This window comes from Lemur catta, chromosome 5, assembly GCF_020740605.2.
Source record: "Lemur catta isolate mLemCat1 chromosome 5, mLemCat1.pri, whole genome shotgun sequence".
NCBI lineage: Eukaryota > Metazoa > Chordata > Mammalia > Primates > Lemuridae > Lemur > Lemur catta.
Genome location: NC_059132.1, coordinates 93,916,654 through 93,941,627, shown reverse-complemented (window position 1 = coordinate 93,941,627; position 24,974 = coordinate 93,916,654). Strand labels below are relative to the sequence as shown.

Genomic DNA, 24,974 nt, shown 5'->3' with positions numbered 1-24,974 from the left:
ATATATGCAGTACTGTAATCATAATTGGGACTTTAATAATTGAATATATTAATCTCTGAAGTTTTGCTTTGAATTTCTGCTGTAGGAATCAGTGTAAATTTTTTAAAGTAAAAGCATTAGAAAATAATTCTGTTTTAAAGGCTCTACATCTTTCACATTGTAATACACTTTTAGGGGCCTGTGCACCTTTCGTAGCATTATGTGGAACATGTGAGTTTGGAGTCTTCTTTCCTAAGTTCTTAATTTCCGTTAAAAACGTGTATTTTATTATGGATAGATTTTTAGTTTACAGATAAAACCAGTTGAGAATGATAAATTTTGAACTATACACATACAAATTATTAGATTGAAAATACGCGCTTAATAAGGAATTAAGGAATTTTTCAGGGTTAGCTAAGGGGGATATCAGTGGCAGTTAGAAGAATATGCTGTAACATAAAAGTACAGATTTTATTTTTCTTTATGACAGTTATGCTAAATTTACTCTGGTGTACTATAGATGAAGGAATCTTAGGGGAACTTGATTGTATTCCGTTAAACAAAGTTCTCATCTTTTTATGTGTACTCTTTATAAATTATTTTTGTACATTATTTTTAATGGCATTTGTTAGATTTTTTCCTTCATAATTGGAGATCTGCCCTAGATTTTTCATCTATTTGTGCATAGAATGAGTTTTCTTTTGTTCCATTTCAAGACAATTTCTCCTCTTTTTAAGGTTGCTTTCTGTTAATTTTTATTAATAATTGCCATATAATTTTCTCTAAATTGATCAGAATTCAACCACTGATCTTTAAAGTACTTCATTTAAGGATAGTGGCATTTTACTTTTTCATTTTTCCCATATCATTTCACTATCACATCCTTCTTTATTTGAATTGAGGAAGAGTAAATGTCCTTAACTGTTAGTGAAGATACAATTTTTCATAAGTTAACATAGTAATTGGTGAAAAGTTAATTTTTTAAATTACAATTTGTAATAACTATGTCAGACTTATAAATTTAATTCATTAAGATTTAATTTTACTAAAATTGAGAGCACTTTGTATGCCATCCAGGACCAGTTGTTCATAACCATTTCATTTTCTTTCTGTTTCCCAGTTCTTGACCATTTGGGTTTATCTTTTTATGTACTTATCTTTTAATTCAAATACTTGATTGCTTATGCATAGCAGGGACTCTTCAGTGCACTGGGGATACAATGGGACACAGTGGTAAACAAGATAGAAAAGGACACCACCCCATCTATAACTTACATTCTAGTGGAAAAGGACAGACAAGAATCAACAAGATAGTATAGCAATATAAAGGAAATTATTGGGGTTTAATAGTAGAAATTAACTATGTGATGGTGACAAAAGCCACCTAGGGAGAAACACATAAGCTAGCCTGAAAGATGAAATAGGCAAAATTTGAGGGTAGGGAGTGGGTAGTTTGTTATCCAGGCAGAGGGAATAACAAGTAGAAAGGCCCTGAGACAGGAAGGCCCTTTTTGTTGTAACAAATACAAGAGTGGCTGACCTATAGGATATAGGAGTGGAGAGTGGCAGGAAAAAATGATTGAGAAGGTAGATCAAGGAATAAGGTGAGTAAGATCAAGGAACAGGTCGGTTCATTATAATGATTGTAGATTTTATTCTTAAGTGATTTTTATTTATTCAACAAATAATTATGAGCACCTGTGTTTGAACAGAAAGATGGTTTTCTCATGTAGTTTAAAATTAATCAGAGAAACCAGAGCCTAGAGACACTTCTGTTAATTACCTATTGAAAATTTCCTATAAAAATTCTTTTTAAAATCATTTTAAGGGATTAACAAATTATTACCATTTTATATCAATTGTAAGATGTATGATTTTCCACTTTTAAATATATCTGAGTGGACTGGCTCTTACAAATGATAGCATCTTATGTTCACTCTTTGCCATGGCAATAATCATGAGGTAGTTCTCATCACCTGAGCATATGTGAACTCAGTTGTTATTCCTAATGGCATGATTAAGGCAGTGGCAACCCCTTGACATTTTCAGTCAACATACTATTTAAGGACCACTCAAGGAAGGAATATAAGTCCCAGTTGTTAGAAAACAATCTGACTCTTGGTAAGATAAAAACACAGTCATAAAACTAGAAGAATAGGTGTTAGTGGCTTATGAGAAAACCTTAGCAACCATACCAGGGTAACTTTTAAACAAAATACTGGGTCACTCATGCTCTTGAGAACACAGAGGATAATATCATATACAAAAATACAGACATTAACAACTGAATTAAGTGATTGAAAAGAGCTGGATTCTACATGTGAAGTTTTAGATACCTTAACTACTTTAACTGGTTTATTTTTCTTTTCTCTATAAATGAGATATAAATTTATAAACAATAGAAAAGTTCTTTCAATAAGTAGAAAATAATTCTAAATAATAAAGCATTGTGACCATTTAATTGACAACACTTTGTCTTAATAATACATAAATTAGAGTTAATAACATATTTGTGTTTTTCTGTATGACTCCAGCTTAACACCATGTCACTTTTTTCACCCTTTATCTATCAACAGAGTTCAGGAGGTTTGTAAAGTTGGAAGCAGAGAGCTGGAATATCAGAAATAATTGACCTTTTAATTATTTGTTTTTATCTCTGGCACAAATAAGCTTTTATTCAAGATAGCTTTCTGGGTGCTACATATTTGCTTAATTCTGAATATAGTAGAAGAATTAAATTATTCAGATTCGTGCATTTCAAGCTTTCTTCTCAGGAGAATGGTGGTGGATAGGATTAAGAAAGACTCCAGAATAATCTATTGTTTGAAATTGTTTGCCAAGTATAGAGTTCATTTTGGGGGTTTTATTGGTGGAAAGTTTGGTTTTTAGACATAAAAAGAAAATCTTACAAGTATATATCTTAATAATTCAGAGACATTGACTTTGACCGTTTTGATGAATTTTCTCCAGTATTCTACTACATTTTAAAAATGTCATTGAATTTGCGTAATACATAAATTTTATATTTTTTTCACTTTATTTTCTCATGTTAAGTTCTTAATAAACATTTTTCATGTTTTTTTTTTTTTTTTTTTTTTGAGACAGAGTGTCACTTTGTTGGCCGGGCTAGAGTGAGTGCCGTGGCGTCAGCCTCGCTCACAGCAACCTCAAACTCCTGGGCTCAAGCAATCCTACTGCCTCAGCCTCCCGAGTAGCTGGGACTACAGGCATGTGCCACCATGCCCGGCTAATTTTTTCTATATATATTTTTAGTTGTCCAGATAGTTTTATTTCTATTTTTAGTAGAGACGGGGTCTCGCTCAGGCTGGTGTCGAACTCCTGACCTCGAGCGATCCACCCGCCTCGGCCTCCCAGAGGGCTAGGATTACAGGCGTGAGCCACCGCGCCCGGCCCAACATTTTTCATGTTAAGTTGAATGTTTTCTTTTCATAAGCTTGCTTTTGTGAATCTTGATTTGTAAATTTTACCTGAGAATAATTTTTTATTTATTTTGCAATAGTTAGTCATGGATAAATCAAACAAGATATATTCACATAACATCACATAGATCTTTTTATTTTATTTACCTGTTAATCTCTTTGTTATTTATAGTTATTCTCATTTGAAAAATAAGCTTCTACTTTACTACATTTCAAAACAGGCTTGAACTCTAAGATGCAGTTTATATTTTAAAAAAGAAAGAAGACCAACACTACATATATTATTGATTATGTGTTTTCTTTATTTCTTTTAATTTTTTAATTTTTATTTTTTGTTGTCCAGCTAATTTCTTTCTATTTTTTAGTAGAGACGGGGTCCCGCTCTTGCTCACCCTAACCCTAACCTTGCTCTTGCTCAGGCTGGTTTCGAACTCCTGAGCTCAAACCATCCGCCCGCCTGGGCTTCCCAGAGTGCTAGGATTATAGGCGTGAACCACCGCTCCTGGCTGATTGTGTGTTTTCTTTACAGGATAAAATGCAAGTGGACCAAGAAGGAGCTCATCAAAAATGTCATGCTGAACATACTCCAGAAGAGGAAATTGATCATACAGGAGCCAAAACAAAGGTTTGGTTTACTATTTTTGTGGTTGTCTTTTCAAGATTGATATTTTGAATTAGTTAATATATTTACTTCATAGTGCATGCTGTTAATATACTTGATGTTTTTAATCTTAGTACTGTGAGAAAGTATAGAAAGCTTATAGCCATACATTTTAGTGATTTCTTACAGTTTTTTTTAAGAATGAGCTCTTACAATATAAATAAAAACCACTTTTTTTGGTAGGAAAAAAATGTGTTTTTCATTAACATTTTTTTCTCATTAAAAATCATTCTGCAGGCTGGGTGCGGTGGCTCACAGTTGTAATCCCAGTACTTTGGCCAGTCTGGACAACACAGCAAGACCCCCATCTCTACAAAAAGATTTTTAAAAAATAGCTGGGCATGGTAGTGCACTCGTTTAGTACCACCTACTTAGGAGACTGAGGCAGGAGGATGGCTTTGCTTGAGCCCAAGAGTTTGAGGCTGCAGTTAGCTGTGATTGTATTGCTCACTGCACTCTAGCCTGGGTGACAGAGCAAGACGCTGTCTCTAAAAAAAGAAAAAAGAAAAAAATCATCTCAGAGAAAATATGAAATGGAACAAGCCAAATGAAGAAAACTTAAATTAGCAGAAAACTTAAATTAGCAGTGCCCTATATCTCAGAATTAGCCCCTGTAAGCATTTTGTTGCATATCTGAAAATATTTTTCTATGTGTAAAAATAAATATTTTCAAAAGTAAAATTTTAAAAGATAAATGACTGTTATTGAAAGAATTATTTTAATAAGACAATTATTGCCAATCAAAAAGAAGGGAGAGACCCTGCCCCAATCACCTTGATGAATGTGGTTAGAACTCTAAGCTATCATCTACAACAGATTTTTCTAACCTGCTCATAATTTAATCTACAAGGTTAGCTGTATAGATTTTTTTTTAGAGGTTATAAAGATTGAGTTTTGAATCCTTGGCTCCAAAGTTATTTCTAGTCTGAAATCTGTTTTTCTAAATTTTTTATTTTACCCAGTTTGTAAAATTTTAATTGTTGAACAACTTTATTGAGATACAGTTTACATATCATGCAATTCACTCATTTCAGTATACAATTCACTGTTTTTTTTTAGTATATTCATAGAGTTGTGCAACTATCATCACAATTTTAGAACATTTCGTCACCCTGAAAAGAAGCCCTGTACCTATAGCAATAAATCCCTAAATAGCAATAAATCCCTATTGACTCTCAACCCTCTACCTGCTGGCCCTAGGCAACCACTAAGCTGCTTTCTGTTTCTGTAGATTTGCCTATTCTGGACATTTCATATAAATACAGTTAAATAGTATGTAGTTCTTTGTGACTGGCTTCTTTCACTAAGCATAATGTTTTCAGGGTTCATCCAGGTCATAGGATGTATCAGTATTTCATTCCTTTTTATGGCCTAATAATATTGCATTGTATGAATACATACCACATTTTATTTATCTGTTTATCAATTGATAGACGTTTGAGCTGTTTCTACTTTTTTATTATTAACAATGCTGTTATAAACAATCATGTACAAGTTTTGATGTGGGTGTATATTTTCATTTTTCTCGGGCATATACATAGGAATGGAATTGCTGGGTCGTATGGTATCTCTATGCTTATCATTTTGAGGAACCTCTCAACTGTTTCCAAAATGGCTGCAACATTTTAGAATCCTGCCAGCAACATATGAGGATTCTATTTTCTCCACATCCTCACCAACACTTGTTATTTTCTTTTCTTTTTTTATTATAGCCATCATAGTGGGTATGAAGTAGCAATTCATTGCAGTTTTGATTTGCATTTCCAATCCAATATTTTTATATAGAAATTAGGATTTAGGATATACAAAATATAAAATACTATCAGTATTAAAGTAGTATTTTTAAATAAACTATAGTAGATTGTAATAGTTTTGAGTTAACTTTTTTGTTTCACCTTTTAAATCTAATCTCTTAAGCTAACTTCAAATGGAAGTCAAAAGAAAGCAGGGGTGGCTATACTATTTTCAGATAACATAAGCTTTAAAATAGCAAAAGTAAAAAAGAACAAAGGTGGCCACTATATAATGGTGAAAGGGAAGCTCCAACAAGAATTAACAATTTTTAGTATTTATGCACCCAACTCAGGAGCACCCAGTTACATAAAGCAAACCTTATCTGATTTAAATAGCATGATAAACAATAATGCCATAATAGCAGGGGACTTCAACACCCCACTGAATGAACTGGACAGATCTTCCAAACAGAAAATAAGCAAAGAAATAATGGACTTAACCAGAGATCTAGAACAAAAGGGTCTGACAGATCTCTACAGAACATTCCACCCAAAAAAAGCTGAATATAAATTCTTCTCATCAGCCCATGGAATTTTCTCCAAAACTGATCACATACTAGGCCACAAATCAGACCTCAACAAATTAAAAAAATAGAAATTATACCGTGTATCTTCCCTGATCATAGTGATATAAAATTAGAGTTCAATTCCAACAGAAATACTCACGACCCCACAAAGTCATGGAAATTAAACAATCTATTGTTGAATAACTTATTGGGTCAAAGAGGAAATACAGAAGGAAATCAAGAGTTTCTTCGAACTAAATGATAATGGAGACACAAGTTATCAAAACCTGTGGGATACACAAAAGCATACCTGAGAGGAAAACTAATAGCAATAAATGCTCACATCCAGAAAACAGAAAGCTCAAAAATCGACAATCTAATAAGCAGTCTCAAGGAATTGGAAAAGGAAGAGCAAACCAATTCCAAACCTAGTAGAAGAAAAGAAATAACTAAGATCAAAGCAGAACTAAATGAAATTGAGAACAAGAGAATTATACGGAAGATAAAACCAAAAGCTGGTTTTTCAAAAAGATAAACAAAATTGACAGCCGTCTTGCCAGTTTGACAAGAATTCGAAGGGAAAGGACTCTAATAAACTCAATTAGAAATGCAAAAGGAGAGGTTACAACAGACACCACGGAAATACAAAACATCATTTTTGATTACTGTGAAAACCTATGTGCCCAAAAACTACATAATGAGGAAATGGACAAATTCCTGGAAACATACAACCTCCCTAAGTTCCCCCAGGAGGTTGCAGAATTTCTGAATAGACCAATCTCCAGCTTGGAAATTGGAGCAGCAATTAAAAACCTCCCAAAACCGAAAAGTCCCAGACCCGATGGCTACACTTCAGAGTTTTACCAAACATACAAAGAAGAACTCATACCTGTACTATAGAAATTATTCGACAACATTGAGAAAGATGGTATCCTCCCTAACTCATTCTATGAAGCCATTATCACCTTGATACCAAAGCCAGGAAAGGACACAACAAAAAAAGAAAACTACAGACCAATATCCCTTATGAATATAAATGCAAAAATCCTCAACAAAATTTTAGCAAATTGAATTCAGCAGCCCATCAAAAAAATAATTCACCATGACCAGGTGGATTTATTCCAGGGATGCAAGGCTGGTTCAACATACGCAAATCTATGAATGCAATTTGCCTCACAAATAAAAGCAAGAACAAAGACCATATGATTCTCTCAATAGATGCAGAAAAAGCATTTGACAAACTCCCGCACACCTTTATGGTAAAAACTCTGAACAAAATAGGAGTAGACGGGTCATACCTTAAAATTATCAAATCCATTTATGATGAACCCATGGCCAATATCATATTGAATGGGGAAAAATTGAAACCATTCCCACTTAGAATCAGAACCAGACAAGGTTGCCCACTATCTCCACTTCTGTTCAACGTAGTGCTGGAAGTCCTTGCTAGAGCATTTAGACAAGAGAGGGATATTAAGGGCATCTTGATGGGGGCAGATGAGATCAAACTCTCGCTATTTGCTGATGATATGATATTATATCTAGAAAACTCCAAAGACTCAACCAAGAGACTCCTAGAATTGATAAATGAATTCAGTAAAGTCTCAGGATACAAAATCAATACACACAAATCAGAGACATTCATATACGCCAATAACAGTCAAGCCGAATTTCAAATCAAAGACGCAATACCTTTTACAATAGCCTCAAAGAAAATTAAATATCTAGGAATATATTTAATGAAACATGTGAGAGCCATATACAGGGGGAACTATGAGACACTAAGAAAAGAAACTGTAGAAGATATAAACAGATGAAAAAATCTACCTTGCTCATGGATTGGTAGAATCAATATCGTTAAAATGCCCGTACTACCTAAAGTGATCTACAGAATTAATGTAATCCCTATCAAAGTACCATCATCATTCTTTACAGATCTAGAAAAAATAATTCTATGCTTTGTATTGAGCCAGAGAAGAGCTTGTATAGCCAAAGCAATCTTTTTTTTTTTTTTTTTTTTTTTTGGAGACAGAGTCTCACTCTGTTGCCCGGGCTAGAGTGAGTGCCGTGGTGTCAGCCTAGCTCACAGCAACCTCAAACTCCTGGGCTTAAGCAATCCTACTGCCTCAGCCTCCCGAGTAGCTGGGACTACAGGCATGTGCCACCATGCCTGGCTAATTTTTTCTATATATATTTTTAGTTGTCCAGATAATTTTTATTTCTATTTTTAGTAGAGACGGGGTCTCGCTCAGGCTGGTCTCGAACTCCTGACCTCGAGCGATGCACCCGCCTCGGCCTCTCAGAGGGCTAGGATTACAGGCGTGAGCCACCACGCCCAGCCTAGCCAAAGCAATCTTAAGTAAAAAGAACAAACTGGGAGGTATCAATCTACCAGACTTCAAGTTGTACTACAAGACTATAGTAACTAAAACAGCATGGTATTGGCACAAGAATAGAGACATAGACCTTTGGGACAGGACTGAGAATCCGGAGATGAAACCATCTGCATATGGTAATCTAATCTTTGACAAAGCAAAAATACACACTGGGGAAAAGAATCTCTTTTCAATAAATGGTGCTGGGAAAACTGGATAGCTACGTGCAGAAGATTGAAACTGGATCCTCACCTCTCACCTCTCACAAAATCAATTCAAGATGGATAACAGACTTAAACCTAAGGCATGAAACCTTAAGAATTCTAGAAGAAGATGTTGAGAAGACCCTTTCAGACATTGGCCTAAGCAAAGAATTTTTGAAGAAGACCCCCAAAGCAATCACAGCAGCAACAAAAATAAATAAATTGGACCTGATCAAATTAAAAAGCTTTTGCACAGCCAAGGAAACTATCATTAGAGCAAATAGACAGCCTACCGAATTGGAGAAAATATTTGCTCTCTACACATCCGATAAAGGGCTGATAACAAGAATCTATCTAGAACTTAAAAAAATCTACAAGAAATCAAACAACCCCATCAATAAATGGGCAAAGGACATGAACAGAAACTTTTCAAAAGAAGACAGAATAATGGCCAGCAAACATATAAAAAAATGCTCAACATCTCTAATCATTAGAGAAATGCAAATCAAAACCACAATGAGATATCACCTAACCCTAGTGAGGTTGACCTCTATCAAAAAAATCCCAAAACAACAAATGCTGGCGAGGATGTGGAGAGACAGGAACACTGTAACACTGCTGGTGGGACTGCAAATTGGTGCAACTTCTGTGGAAAAGAATCTGGAGATACCTCAAAGAGCTAAAAATAGAAATACCATTCATCCAGCAATAGCACTATTAGGCATCTACCCAAAAGAGCAAAAGACATTCTATAATAAAGACATCTGCACCCAAATGTTTATGGCAGCACAATTCACTATTGCAAGGACATGGAAACAACCCAAGTGCCCGTCAATTCATGAGTGGATTATTAAAATTCGGTGTATATATATACAATGGAATATTACTCAATTACAAGAAACGACAGTGATCTAGCACCTCTTATATTTTCCTGGATTGAGTTTGAGCCCATTATCTGCGGTGAGGTATCACAAGATCAGAGGAATAGCCTCCACATATACTTGCCAACGAATTGGCACTAACTGATCAACACTATGGTGCTCACACTGTAGTAATATTCTCCAGGGATTAGGGGGTTAGGGACGGTGAACTCACAACTGGTGGAGACAGTGAGCATTGTAGAGGGGAAGGACATGCCTCTAAACCTCTCTTGGGTGAGGCAAAGACATAAAATGTAACCAAAAGATATTTGTACTTCTGTGTTTTTTGCAACATTATTCACTATAGCTAAAATATAGAATCAGCTTAAGTGTTTATCAAGGGATGAATGGATAAAGAAAATGTAGTACATATACACAATGGAATATTATTTAGCCATGAAAAAGAAGGAAATTTTGTCATTTGCAGAAACATGGATGGAACTGGAGGACATTATTTTAAGTGAAATAAACCAGGCACAGAAAGACAAATATTGCATTTTCACACTCATATATGGGACCTAAAAAAAATTGATCTCATGGAGGTAGTGAATAGAATGGTGGCTACGGGAGGTTGGTAAGGGTGGTGGAAAGGGGTAATGAAGAGGTGTTGGTTAATGGGTAATACTGTTAAATAGAGGGAAAAAGTTCTAGTGTTCAATAGTGTAATAGGGCAACTATAGTTAACAATAATTTATTATATTTCAGAATAGCTAGAAGTTTTCAAATGTTCCCAACATAAAGCAATGATAAATGTTTGAGGTGAATCGTGTCCCAATTACCCTGATTTGATCATAATACATTGTATGCTTGTATCAAAATATAACATGTAGTCCATGAATATGTACAATTACTATGTTTCAATAAAAAATTTAAATAAAAATAAAAAAGAAATTTACTCTTTTCTTTTGCATTTCTTTTACAGTCAGTTCCCTCAGATAAACAAGAACGATTAAATCAGAGTATTAAAAAAGGAAAAGTTAAGAGTATTGATCTACCTATCCAGAGTAGCCTATGTAGACAACTGGGCCAAGATCTTCTCAACAGCTACATTGAAAATGAGGTATGTAAATCTGAGTTGATATTGAAATAGGTGGTAGTATATTCTGAAATTTTGTAGAAGCTGATGATTATCTCCAAAATTTCAGGAACTAGTCCATAACTCCTGAGGAATTATGTATTATTGAACTGCTTTACTTTTGATAAAATACTGAGCTACATTAATATCATACATACAGTGTAGCTTTCATCTTAGTTATACGAAAAACATGGATTATCTACTCTATAGGGAAAGGCTTTTCTCGTCTTCTGCTATGTTGCCCTTAAAGATTCAAAGTCTCTATTCAGAATGTTCAAAGGTTCAATTCTGTATTTAAAATGTTTTCTGACTTCCATTAAACATTGTTTAAAATGTGTTGTCATTCTTGACATTTTCTTACATGTTCTTGTCTATTTACATGTTTAATTTTACAATCTCTTGAGGAAATGAGTTTTATTTCCCAGTAGCTGTGTAAGAAGTAATTTATAGTTTTAAAATTTATATTTAAGTGGTGGTTCCTAATTTCTAAAAACTTAGCTAGCATTAAAAGAGGTCAGTCTTCTTTGAAGTGTCCCATATTCTACCATCTGCTGTACATTACTGTATCAAGAGATTTTGACTTTACAGTGCTTGCTTTTTTAGTACCTACCTATATCACCTATTCATTAATTATTAAAGGCTGTATTTTATATGAAGCAAGCATTCCTGGAGATCTTGAATAATTCAGAATTTTTATGTCTTGTGACTAATTTTCCCAAAGGAATTAATTATAGGGAAGCACAGTTACGGCAAATTTTTTGCGTGATATTTTTCTTAATTTTTGAATGTTTCACTATTTTAGATTCACAAATATCAATGCATAAGTTTATGCTTAAAATACCATTTTATTAAAGTATAAAGTTTGTCCAACTATTGTAGTCTTCAGAGTCTTTGCTTTTGATCACAATAGTAATTTTTGTTAACATCTTTAAACACTTTGATATCTTATTTGATCCTCAAAACAAACCTATGAAGTGTAGATTCTGTTAGAAATGTACATTTTACATATGAGGAAACTGAGACTCAACAAGTAGACTTATTATCCAGGGCCAAAGAGTAACCTCTGAATTTGGATCTAGGTGATCAGTCTCCAAAGCTCAACAACACAATCACTATATTATATCCCCTCCCAAGGATAACATTTATTCAGCACCAGTTATGTGCTAGGCACTGTACTAAATATTTTACATGAATTGTGTCAATCTTTTTAGCAGCCCTGTGAAGAAGACAGAATTATGTTCTCTGTTTTAGGATAAGAAAACTGAGGTTAGGTGACTTTCTTGCTATCTCCAGCTAGTAAATGGAGAACCTACGATTTGAACTTGAGTATGTATTTTGTTGTATTTTTTAACAGCTTTATTGAAATATAATTCACATACATACAATTCACCCACTTAAAGTCAGTTCAGTGGGTTTTGGTATATTACATTATTAATGTTTTTAAATTGTGGTAAAAAATATATTTAACGTAAAATTTGCCATTTTAACCATTTTTAAATGTACAAGTCATTGGCATTAATTACATTCTCGGTGTTGTGCATCCATCATAACTATCTTTTTTCAAAACTTTATCACCCCAAACAGAAACTCTGTAATAACTCATCATTCCTCCCTTCTCCCAGTCCCCAGTAAATTCTAATCTACTTTCTGTCCCTATGAATTTGCCTAGTCTAGATAAGTCATGTAAGTGGAATTACACAATACTCATCCTTTTGTGTCATTGTGTATTTTTCTTGGCATAACAGTTTTAAGGTTCGCCCATGTTTTAGCATGTATCAGAACTTCATTCTTTTTAAGACTGAATAACATTACATTATGTGTTTATGCATTTTGTTTATGCACTCATCTCTTAGTGCACACTTGGGTTCTACTTTTTGGCTATTAATAATGTGACAGTGAAAATTGGCATACAAATATCTTTCAGGTCTCTGCTTTCAATTCCTTTGTGTATATCCGTAGGAGTAAAATTACAATTGTATGTTTAGCTTTTTAAGGAACCACCAAACTGTTTCCTATACTGGCTGTAGCATTTTACATTCCCACCAGCAGTGTATGATGATTTCAATTTCTCCACATTTTCATGAGCACTTATTTTCCATTTTTTTGCTATTATCATCCTAGTGAATGTGAAGTATTTATCTCATTGTGGTTTTGATTTGCATTTCCCTAATGCATATTCTTATATCAACTAATCTGAAACTTTTTGAATAGGGAAAGATGATTATGCAGGATAAGCTAGAGAAAGAAAGAAATGATGCTAAGAATGCTGTTGAAGAATATGTATATGATTTTAGAGACAAGCTGGGCACTGTCTATGAGAAATTTATCACTCCAGAAGTAAGTCTAAATTTTATAACTTTTTATGAGAACTATTTAAATAGTTACATGAGCATGCTAGTACAAGTTACAGAAATAAGTATACCAGATTTGTTATTGTTATCAATCTTGGGCCCATATGGGGATGGTTTCTAGTTATTTTTCCAAATTGCAGAAGTATGGTAAAAAACACGTTTATGTATAAGAAGTCAGAAGAATCTAAAATTTAATGTTTATAGTTAAAAAATAGGTCTTTCCTTGATGACTTTTATTTATTTATAAGGAAAGTTTTTTTTTAATTGTTTTTTCTCTTTGATAACTGGCTCCAAACTAAGGAAAGTATTTGTAATTAGTACTTCTTAAATGTGTAACTAGGACTTGGGTAAACTATCTGCAGTATTGGAAGACACAGAGAATTGGCTTTATGAAGAAGGAGAGGATCAACCTAAACAAGTTTACGTAGATAAGCTTCAAGAACTAAAGGTAAATTTTTCAAAGTCTATGTTAATGTTGAATAAATCATTAAATTTTCCTAAAAATTCTAAGCACAGTGTATGTCTTTTTATTAATTTTATTTTTTTGTTGACAGAGAAAAATTGTATATATTTATGGTGTATGACATATTTTGATAATATGTACACATTGTGGAATGTTTAAGGCAAACTATTAAATATTTAACATGTGCATTATCTCATATACTTATTTTTTTGGGTGTGAAAGCACTTAAAATCTACTCTCTTAGCAGTTTTCAAATATATATTATTAACTGTAGTGAATATGATGGACAGTAGATCTCTTGAACTTATTCTTCCTATCTGAAATTTTGTGTCTTTTAACCAATATCTCCCCAGTCTCTGGTAGTTACTCTCTGCTTCTGTGAGTTCAATTTTTTTAGATTCAGCCTGTAAGTGAGATCATATATGTCATTTAAAATAATATCCTTCAGGTTCATCCAGGTTGTCCCAAATGATAGGATCTTCTTTTTTAAGGCTGAACAGTATTCCGTTGTGTGTAAATACCACATTTTCTTTATCTGTTATTTCATGGATGGACACTAAGGTTGATTCTATGTTTTAGCTATTATGAATAATGTTGCTGTGAACATGGGAGTGCAGATATCTGTTTGGCATAGTGATTTTATTTCCTTTAAATGTATAACCAGTAGTGAGATTGCTGGATCTATATGTTTTTAATAAGTATGTGAAAAATTACTAAGAGATATGTAAGAGGAAATGTTCTAATTTTAAAAACATTTTGAGAGGTGAGCAGTGCTACTTGATAATTGAAATCAAATAATCTATAATCATAATTTTATGGTACTCAGATACAAATGTTTAAGAGATGATGAGAGTGTTACTTTTATCCAAGCTATATATTCCTGGAATGTCTTTAAGAAGTGATGAAATTATCAGCTTGACCCTTCTTATCCATTAGAGGAGTCACCCCTTCCTGTGTTTCTGTTGCCTTCACTGTTGTAATGTTGGGGAATAATACCACACTGGCCTGTTGTGTTTTCACAGTGCAATTCATGTGGACACCAGACCAGCCAAGGACTTCAAAAATAGCACCCCTGCTCTTGAAGTTGAATGTCCTTTCACAAAGAAATAAGGAGACTTGGCCATAAGGTTTCCTTTTTCTAGGTCAATAGTGTGATTTTTAAGGAAAGACCAGTATTAACTCCCTTCTCCATGTTTACTACCCAACCCTCTCCCACCTGAAAAAATATCCTTAAGAAATTAGAAGTTTATATTTAAAGGATGCAGGAAAATTTCAGTCATTCCTTATTAGAGTATGGATCATAGCAGTGCTTTAATATGCATATTAGTTACCTGAGCTCTTACTGAAATGCAGATTCTAATTCAGTGGATATGAAGTGGGCCCACAATTCTGCAAATGATGGTGGTGCTGCTGGTGGTCTCTGAATCATTCTTTGAAAAGCAAGAGATTCACAGATGCTAAGTGATGACATTAAAAAGGATTTTTAGAATGTGAAAAAAGGCAGCCCCTTAGGACTTGGGACAGGTGGAAGGGAGGGTGTGCAAAAGAAGTTACTCAAAAATAAAAGAAGTTAATATTTTGCAAAAAATTATCTTCATGCCAATAAATTATTTCCAAAGGAAATAATTAGAAACCAACCAGAAACCTAAGTTTATGATAGCAAAACTAAGCTTTACCATATTTTATCTTGATGGTTTTTACTTCTCATCTCCCTAAGACAAATGCACATATTTTAAGCCTTGGGAATTGCCAAGTAGCCAAGGCCAATAGAAATAACTGAAAATCCTAAGAGCTCCTAAGCATGGATTCTTTTGCCTCCAATATATAAGTAGCCATAGAAGTGAATGTTAGAGTTTTCATAGGTTTTACTTTTCTTTTTTGAGATGGCCTTTAAAAATTAAAAATGTAATACTTCACTTTCAAAAACATTTAAACAATAAAAAGTATAATGTAAATAGAACAAATGCAATATGGTATCCTGGAATAGATCAAAGTGAAATCTGGATAAAGACTGGAGTTCAGTTAATAGTAACGCACCAGTGTTGGTTGCTTAGTCTTGACAAATGTATCGTCAGATGTTAACATTAGAGAAAAGCAGTGAGAAGTATCTGGTGCTCTTTCTCTCTGTTATGTCCTTTTAATTTTTCTGCAAATCTAAAATTATTCTATAATGTGATTTTTATTTACATATATTAAAGGATTTAAAAGAAAGTAGTTATTTCATACTTCTAAGGTGCTCCCCTTCCCAGAGTTACAGTGCCTGTTTTAACATTTGGAAACTCCCAATCCAAGCATCTGGAGGAGGAAAAATCTACACTTATAATAGAGTACCCATTTTAATCTAATGATATTAAATGTAAATAATACTCAGTAGATATTAACTATCAGGAAGTCTCAGTAATTATGTTGCATATAAAGAGTTATATTATGCATTATTAGTATTTTAAACCAAGTCTCAAATCCGTAATTCTGTATGCAGTATAGTTCTTGTGGTTTTGTTACTTTAACTTGTAAAGTTTTAACACCCAGCTTTTAAGGGATTAGAGTTTTGACTTGGACTTTGGATTTGAGAAGAATCAAGAGGTATCTAGTTGAGAAAAAGATTAGGCAGAAGTTAGGCATTGTTGTGTAGGATTGAGAAAATAGCCACTGGAACTCACTTCCATGTAGGAAAGTAAGAGGGGACATTTCTTAATCTGGCCATCTTTTCTTCCTATTCATCATCTTGTAAGAGCCAAATAAAGTTGTTTTCTGCTAAAACTCAGATAATTTTTCTTTTAAAAATATTTCTTACATTAACAGAAATATGGCCAGCCTATTCAAATGAAGTACATGGAACATGAAGAGAGACCAAAAGCTTTAAATGACTTGGGAAAAAAGATCCAACTTGTCATGAAAGTGATAGAAGCATACAGAAACAAGGTATTGAATTCATAAATCCAGTTGGTAATGATGGCATATGTGTGGCACATGGAAAAGGTGGGGTAAATCCAAGCGTTCTCAGCTGCAAAGCTGCAGCAATTGTTGCTACCAAATTCCAGAGACTTTGTGTACTTAAAACTTTTTTATTAGAGAATTATCAGTAAAGGATTCTGATATGTTTAAAATACAGTATAGGTATGTGGCTTTTATCTTTTAGAATTCCCTGAAACTACATTATAAATTAATCCAGTTACCCAAATCCATTGTTTTCTTCTTAGAAATTTCATTTTTGTGTTTTTCATATATGAAAACAGGTCTTGGACGTTTTTTTATTACGAGCCTCTTTGCGACTAGACTCTATCCTTTATTTTGTTCCTTGGCTGCTTTTTCTTTTAGCTGCTTTTTGTCTTCTCGTCCCTTAGTTATCTATAATCCTGTATATCCTTCATTTTTTTAAAGGCTTACTCAAATCTGTATTACTTTACCTGTAATACAGGCTATTTTTATTTTATTCTTTGATTTTTTATTTCAGCATATTACGGGAGTATAGATGTTTAGGTTACATATGTTGCCTTTGCCCCACCCAAGTCAGAGCTTCAAGCATGTCCATCCCCCAGATGATGCCCACTGCACCCATTAGGTGTGAATATACGCATCCTCTCCTCCCCCCTCCCATCTGCCCTACACCCAGTGAATGTTGCTACTATATTTTTGCACAACCATTTTTGTCTTTTCTCTCATTCTCTTCAGTTCTATGTTATATATGTATGTAGTTTATTCTCATGAGTATATGTGAGGTATACAGTCAATATGAGTCTAAATTTTTTAGCAGAAATTATCAATAAACTGGTGCTAACTGAAAAATCGGTTATATTCAGTAAAGTTTTTTCTGATAGGATGAAAGATATGATCATTTGGATCCTGCTGAAATGGAAAAAGTTGAAAAATATATTAGTGATGCTATGAGCTGGCTGAACAGTAAGATGAATGCACAGAACAAACTAAGTCTCACTCAAGATCCTGTGGTAAAAGTTTCAGAAATAATTGCAAAATCAAAGGTAAGAAATCTATAAAATTCTCTTTTTAATGGCTTTTAGGACTAAATTTTTTTAATGAGAATGAAATAAAGCAATGTGATGACTTCTGACAAATATTTGAGAGTTACCCTCAGGTGAAACCTCTAAGTCTTCATTATAAGATTTTGCAGTATAAGTCTGTCTTTGACTTAGCTTGCAATGCATGAACTTCCATGGCACAATCTTACTCTGAGATAAAGTTTTCAGTTTAAAAAACATTGCTAATGAAAATGTCAAAAGTTATAAAACATTATGAAACATGGGGACAAAACTGTATAATAAAGTAGCAAAGTGAGTAAAGATACTGGATAAGCAGTTGACAAATGAAGAAATACATTTTAAATAAGTATATGAAAAAAGGTATTCATCCTCATCACTAAGAAATGCAAAGTTTTTTTTACCCATCTGATTTGGTTGTGTTTACATTTATATTCTTTGCCATAGTTGGCAAGGGTGTGGAGAAATGGATGCTCTCCCTTGAGCAATCTGGTTGAATCTGTTGCAGCTTTCTTGGGACATTGTGTCAGAATATGTATAGAAATTCAAAGTGAGAATAACTTTTAACCTAGAAATCACAATTTTAGGAATTCATCCTAAATTGACTGTTGCATGAGTGCATGCAGATAAGTACCCTTGCGTATAATAGCAAAAAATTGGAAGCAATGTAAGTACTTATCATTAGGAAATTGATGCATCTATACAACACTAAGCAGCCACTAAATATATTTTAGATATAGATATATATCTCTTTAGATATAAGGATGTGTACATTGTCGAATGAGAAAGAAAAGATTACAAAACCTAAATGTATAAATTTGTATAAATGTATAAATTTGTGTGTTCATAGATTTATGTGTTTATGTATGTATGTATGAACATACATCTAGAAGGATATTCACTAAAATGTTAATATTGTTAATTTATAGGAGATGGAATTTCAGGTGATTTTTTTAAATCTCATGTTTTTGGGTATTTGACTTTGTTTTCTTTTTTTTAACAAAAGTAGCTATTATTTTGTAATCAAATAAAGTAATAAAAATATTTTCATTCTGAGAAAGTTTTGCCAAGAAGCTGTAATATGTAATTTACTCCTAATCAGATGAGATATAGGATGTTATAAGAGCAGTTTGCCATGAAAACATTCCCCCTAGGATGTAATTTCCTGTGTTTACATCTCTACCACAGTATCTGTTGACACTCGTCTTCAAAGGTTTTTAAATTTGGGTGGTATTTATGTAATGGTCTTTTATTTTATGTAAAAAGCAAGAAAATAGAAGAACATTGTGTTTCATTTAAAAAATTCAGTTACATTTATTTTCGGTTATTTTTACTACAACAGAAAAGTTGCCTCAGGTGTTTTCAAAAAGTAAAGTTATTAGTGTATATGTTTTATCATTCTCAATTAAAAATTGTTATATAAATGTTGAGAACTTTCAATTTATTAAATAGGTGTTATTTGACATAATTCTCATAACAAAGTCGTACAGATAATTTAAAGGAAGAAATAAAAATTACTCCTGCCAAAGCAAACTACATTTAAATTATAAGGAAATGAGTTAGATTAAAAAAAAACTGTTAAAGAATCAATAGTTTCTGATTGCCACAGACATACACTAACCCAGAACGTAAATCTTTCATGAGGCATTTGAAGAAACAATTGGTTATCTACCTAACATAAATTCAGAAATGTGAAATTATGTGGGAATTCAGAAAGTTAATATGAAATTTAGAAAGTTAATGGTAATTTGTACTATTTTTAATATAATCAATTTCTTTGTGTCTTTAGGAACTGGATAATTTCTGTAACCCCATCATTTACAAGCCTAAACCAAAAGTAGAAGTTGCTGAAGACAAAGCAAAAGCTAATAGTGAACATAATGGACCAATGGATAGACAGAGTGGAACTGAAACTAAACCAGATACAACAAAAGACAACTCACAGCATACTAAGTCTTCTGGAGAGATGGAAGTGGACTAAGTGTTAATTTTACCTCGCATAATTGAAACAGTACAAGTAACCATAGGGTCCATTCTTCTTTTACATTTGGTACACATAACAGATGTTCAGTTCTTAACCACTTTTTGTCATTTGTTTTTTGGAGTAGTTTTGAAAAGTGTTTTATATTGAGTGCACTTCTGTTCATTTCCATTGCCGCTTATGTGAAGCTTTAGCTGAATAAGATTTACAAGTCATTTTAAGCTTTCCTGACGTATTTTATATCACACGTAGAATTGATATGTAGCTGGCAACAGTCTACTTTATTTAAAACTTATACTTGGATAAATCTCAGTTCCTTTATCCAGAAAGGGATAAAGTATTGCACTGTTGTTGGAGAAACACAGATTTAATTGCATCGTTATTTTGAAAAACAAAAATTGAAATTGATGGGGTTTAAGCCATTGAGGCACTGACCTTTTTCTAGTTATTGTATTGTTATAAGTTAAATATTAAAACAAATAAGAGGTTCCTCGACAAATTAGTCCATCTCATTGATGTACCATGAGAACTCCAAAGCTTTATTGTCATCACATGAATGAACTAAATCACACTTGAAAGGGAAAACGCACAATTTTATATTAAGGTGATACCAGCAGTTTGCTTTTATTAGTAATGCAGATTGATGTTTTCTCAGAGTAATTCAGTGTCTTTTTCACTTGAAACTTTTGATCTATTTGTCCTGAAGACCAGCTGCTGCTAAAATAATGCTATCCTAAAGATACAGAAGTCTTTGACAGAATTACCTTCATGTTAAGGGGGAAATGCTGTTGACCTACTCAGACATACATGTGTGATGTTGATAGCCTTGTTTCAGTTATAATACTCGTCTTGGTTTTCTTAATTGATTTTGTTAATTATACCTTAATACAAGGTAGGGAGAAATGGCACAATGTATTGCATTATATACATTTATCATTGATTTACTTAATGTTACAGTATAAACACTATTAAATAAATGGTAATAGTTGAAAAGGAGCTCTTATACCATAGGTCTTAGGAAATAATGCTTGTAATAAACTTAACTATGTCACTTATCAACAGGCAAAATACAGAATGTTACATAGTGTTATATATGATATGATGTGATTAAATTATAGTTCCTGCTGTTATATTACCTTTTGAAACCTTGGCTCCAGTTTTGGTGCTTCTTACATAAATCAAATGGGAGAAGGGACAGTAAACTTAAGATATTTTAAGGACCTAATCTGTGCTTCATCACCAGACTTGTTCACATTGTTCTTTTTTGTCCAGAGGCCTGAAACTATTTAAATATGGAAACAGACTGAAATGATGTTTGAACCTACAAGAGAAAGAAGCATAGACAAATGCATGGGCCTTTGTGTTCTTAATACCAACCAGTTAGATTGGCCTTAGGTTAAAATTTTGAAAGGCTTATTTTTTCCCAAAGCTAAATCTTTATATTAAGAAGAATTAATAATGACTTTTCTTAAGTAGTAAAATATTGAGAGTGTAATATCTTTAAAGGATAGTCATTATTTCTCACAACTAGTTCTCTAAGAGAGATTTTGTTTCTACAATGTAGTCTGCACTGAACAGAGTATGGAGCCAGTGCATTTTGCAGGGAATTTTATTAAGCGTTTTGCGGGGAGGTGTCTCTTTTTTGTAGTAAAAACAATTATATAGACCCAATATATTTTTAAATGTCTTTTAGTCTTTAAACTATTTTTCTCTTAATGCTCTTGAAATAATTACATCCAATAAGTGGTGAAATACATTTTTTAAAAGCATGTATCAGTTACTTTTTATTTGTATGTTGAATATTTAGGTTCATTTCAAGAAAAGCATGAAGGTTATGAAAGCAAATATATAACAGTACAAGTAGGGACTTTATAGCTTTTATTTGAGTTAAACCCCCCACCTCACTTGGTTAGGAGCTATGCCTTAGAAAATTCCTGGGAATAAATGTGGGAACAACCTTTTCTACATCTGAATTGTCTAGGGTATACTGACATTTTCCATTCCTGCTCTGAAGTCACCTTATGTAGTTTTGTGTTTTAGTCTGATATATAATACTAATTTTTATAGTTATGTAATACTTCATTTAATAAGGTAGACATCCAAAGATAATATGTGTACTTTTCCTACACATTTATTCAACTTAAATGATAATTTCAAAGGCCATTTAACCTTATAATGTTATTTATAGAATTCATTAATAAAAAAGTATGTTCTCCATTATACAGTTTTGGATAGATGTATGGTTCAGTCAAATTTTAATCTGCACAAATATGCAAAGCTAAACAAAGGCTTTTTCTAAATAAAAAGCTACTATTTTAGAAGTTATTTTAAAAGATGCATAGAAGCCAGGAGTGTTGGCACACATCTGTGCTCCCAGCTACCTGGGAGGCTGAGGTGGGGAGGATTGTTCGACCTCAGGAGTAAGGCTGCTGGGAGCTATGAACACTCCACTGCACTCCAGTTTAGGAGACAGAGGGAGGCCCTATCTCAAAAAAAAAAAAACACTTTACTGCATCTCGTAAGGTTCAGTGGGGGGAAAAAAGGATGCATAGAAAACAGTGTTTTCCTATAGTAAACAAAATGAGTATGTCAGAAATATCTAGAATGATTCATAAATGTAGACTAGTATATTTTGACTCAGTGGAAAAGGATAAATTGTGGTTTCAAAAAACAGCTCTTGATAACCAAGTGTACTGTGTTTATAAAAAAGATTATTAAATAATATGGCAAAAGAAAGTTTGTAATGATTTAATTTCTTAGCAGTAACACAAAATTCTTAAGTTTTTAAAAAACTAGAAACAGCACATCAAAGAATTTGGCTATTGGAATAATGGATAAACCTAGTTTTAAAAAGGTAACGATATTTAATAGAACTAAGGGCAAGAAGTAAAGGTTTCTTAGACCTTTTTTTAATTTTGGTCAATCTTTAGTATATTTAAAATTATTCCTTAGATAGGACTCTTTGAAGTGAATTTGGGGGCTCAATAATTAATAAAATTTCAGTATTAAAGCATTTCATCAAAGTTAACACATCTTTAACTGTTTTCAAAAATTATCTGTATTCAAAGGGCAAATAAACATTTGAATACAGTGATCAAATTAGCTGACTTCAGTTTAACCCAAAATAGATATAACCATATCTCTCCATTTTCATAAACTTTAAATGTAATGATAAACCTGTAAACACTCCCATTAGGGTTTCCTAGTTTGGTTTAAATAGTTCGTATTTGGTAGTCCACAATTACAACCTTTGAATTAATTTTACATATCATGGAAGATTTAGAAGTGATTCTTAAACGACTACTGAAATACAACTTCATCTTTCTCACTTTTTAAAAGTTTACAGCAAAAAACTTTATTTTTAAAGTAAGTATTATGTGGTTAAGCCTTGAAAGTTTTGAATCATAAGCAGATTTTGGTTTTGTGGTATTAGGGTAAAATGTAATGAGAAGCATAGCTAATTGTATTGAAATAACAATAAATATTTAAAATCTGGTGGCAATGATTAAGTAAAGTTAGCCACTGATGACTTTTCAAGTGTCATAGGGAGCATCCTAATCTTAAAGCAGTCAATTTCAGAAGATACAGACTTCTTGATCAAAAAAATACCAGGTCGAGTGTTATTTTTTGGTTTTTGTCAAGGTCTGATTTAATCTAAAGTAAGATTTTAAAATAATTCCCAGGAAGCATATAATCTTTCTTTTGATAAAAAGTAACAAAAATTTAATGCAGATCAAAGACCAAGACCCTTAACCAAAACTTTAGCTATTCAACTATCACAACTCTAATTTAAAATGCACTAAAATTAATATTCTGTACTTATGTTTCCTAACAATAGCTTTGGGTTTATAATGCTGCCAAATGTCTGTATTAATTTTTTTGGCTAAACTCAAGGATAATTATTTCAAACCATAAAAGGGTACCTGGAATTTTCAGAGCATTAATAAACTGCTTAGAAGAAAAGAAAACTTAAATATCTGTGGAAGTGGTCAGTACTTACAGGTGGTAATGGCTCTTTCATCTTCCAGATCCTTAAGGATACCTTTAGCATATTGTTAGAGAGGGTGTTAAAAGAAAAAGCATATTTGCTAAAATACATTGTTAAATGACTTGAAGCTTTCAAGTCAAAGAACAAAGCTAATTGAATCATTGAGCATTTGATTCAGGCTGTCAGGCAAGTCAAAATCCATAACAAAAAAATTGGCCAGGCGCGGTGGCTCACGCCTGTAATCCTAGCACTCTGGGAGGCCAAGGCGGGTAGATTGCTCGAGGTCAGGAGTTCGAGACCAGCCTCAGCAAGAGCGAGACCCCGGATCTACTAAAAAAAAAAATAGAAAGAAATTATCTGGTCAACTAAAATATATATATAGAAAAAATTAGCCGGGCATGGTGGTGCATGCCTGTAGTCCCAGCTACTGGAGAGGCTGAGGCAGTAGGATCCCTTAAGCCCAGGAGTTTGAGGTTGCTGTGAGCTAGGCTGACACCACGGCACTCACTCTAGCCCGGGCAACAGAGTGAGACTCTGTCTCAAAAAAAAAAAAAAAAAAAATTAATACTATGATCTTTGCTTTGGAATCCCTAATTCACGGTCATGCCCTAAGTCCCAGGATGATTATTAGGGAAATATGTTGATACCTAAAAATAACCTATCCTATAAAAAGATCAGTGAAATTCAACATGTTTTAGAAAGGTTAATTGCCTTATAAACTATAAATGGAAATGGTCTTAGTCTCTCCTTATGTATCCTCTTATCCAGTTCTAGACTCTTAAATAATCATTGTGTTTTTCTCAAGTATATTTTGCTTTTTATTCTGGATTATTCTTTAAATCTTCCATGGCTTTTTAAAAATAGTTTCACTGATACCCCATCACTTGGATAGCTAATTTTATCACCTTTGTTTCCTTTTTAAGACTAAATCTTGTTAACTTTTTGGCTTTAAATTCATACTTGATAAGCCATGTTACAAATTTATGTAATGTGTCAGAAATTTTAAAGTGGCATGGAGTAGATTTTTTTATATTCTGGCCTTAGAATAATTTTAAGTAATTCTGGATCAAAAGTGGTCAGTTTTGTGTGTATTGCATATTAAATAAACAACATCCCTAATTTTAATCCAGATATTAATGTGACAAAATAAGGGTCAGAAATTCAAAATAATTGTTAAAGATTAGACACTTTCTGTTCTTTGCTGCTCTCTGATTATGTACATGTGCATCTTTTTTTTAGTTTCC

The 24,974-nt window shown here is 33.0% G+C and overlaps 1 protein-coding gene across 1 annotated transcript in view; it reads left to right on the top strand.

Moving 5' to 3' along the window:
• Nucleotides 1-20,949, top strand: part of HSPA4L (heat shock protein family A (Hsp70) member 4 like) — a 45,895-nt gene extending 24,946 nt beyond the window's left edge. Inside the window, exons 13-19 of the mRNA XM_045552308.1 lie at nucleotides 3,949-4,044; nucleotides 10,800-10,937; nucleotides 13,164-13,289; nucleotides 13,644-13,751; nucleotides 16,569-16,688; nucleotides 17,585-17,746; nucleotides 19,551-20,949. Coding sequence (XP_045408264.1) covers nucleotides 3,949-4,044; nucleotides 10,800-10,937; nucleotides 13,164-13,289; nucleotides 13,644-13,751; nucleotides 16,569-16,688; nucleotides 17,585-17,746; nucleotides 19,551-19,742 — 942 coding nt within the window. The 3' untranslated portion in view covers nucleotides 19,743-20,949. The remainder of the gene's footprint in view (nucleotides 1-3,948; nucleotides 4,045-10,799; nucleotides 10,938-13,163; nucleotides 13,290-13,643; nucleotides 13,752-16,568; nucleotides 16,689-17,584; nucleotides 17,747-19,550) is intronic.
• Nucleotides 20,950-24,974: the final 4,025 nt, after the last annotated feature.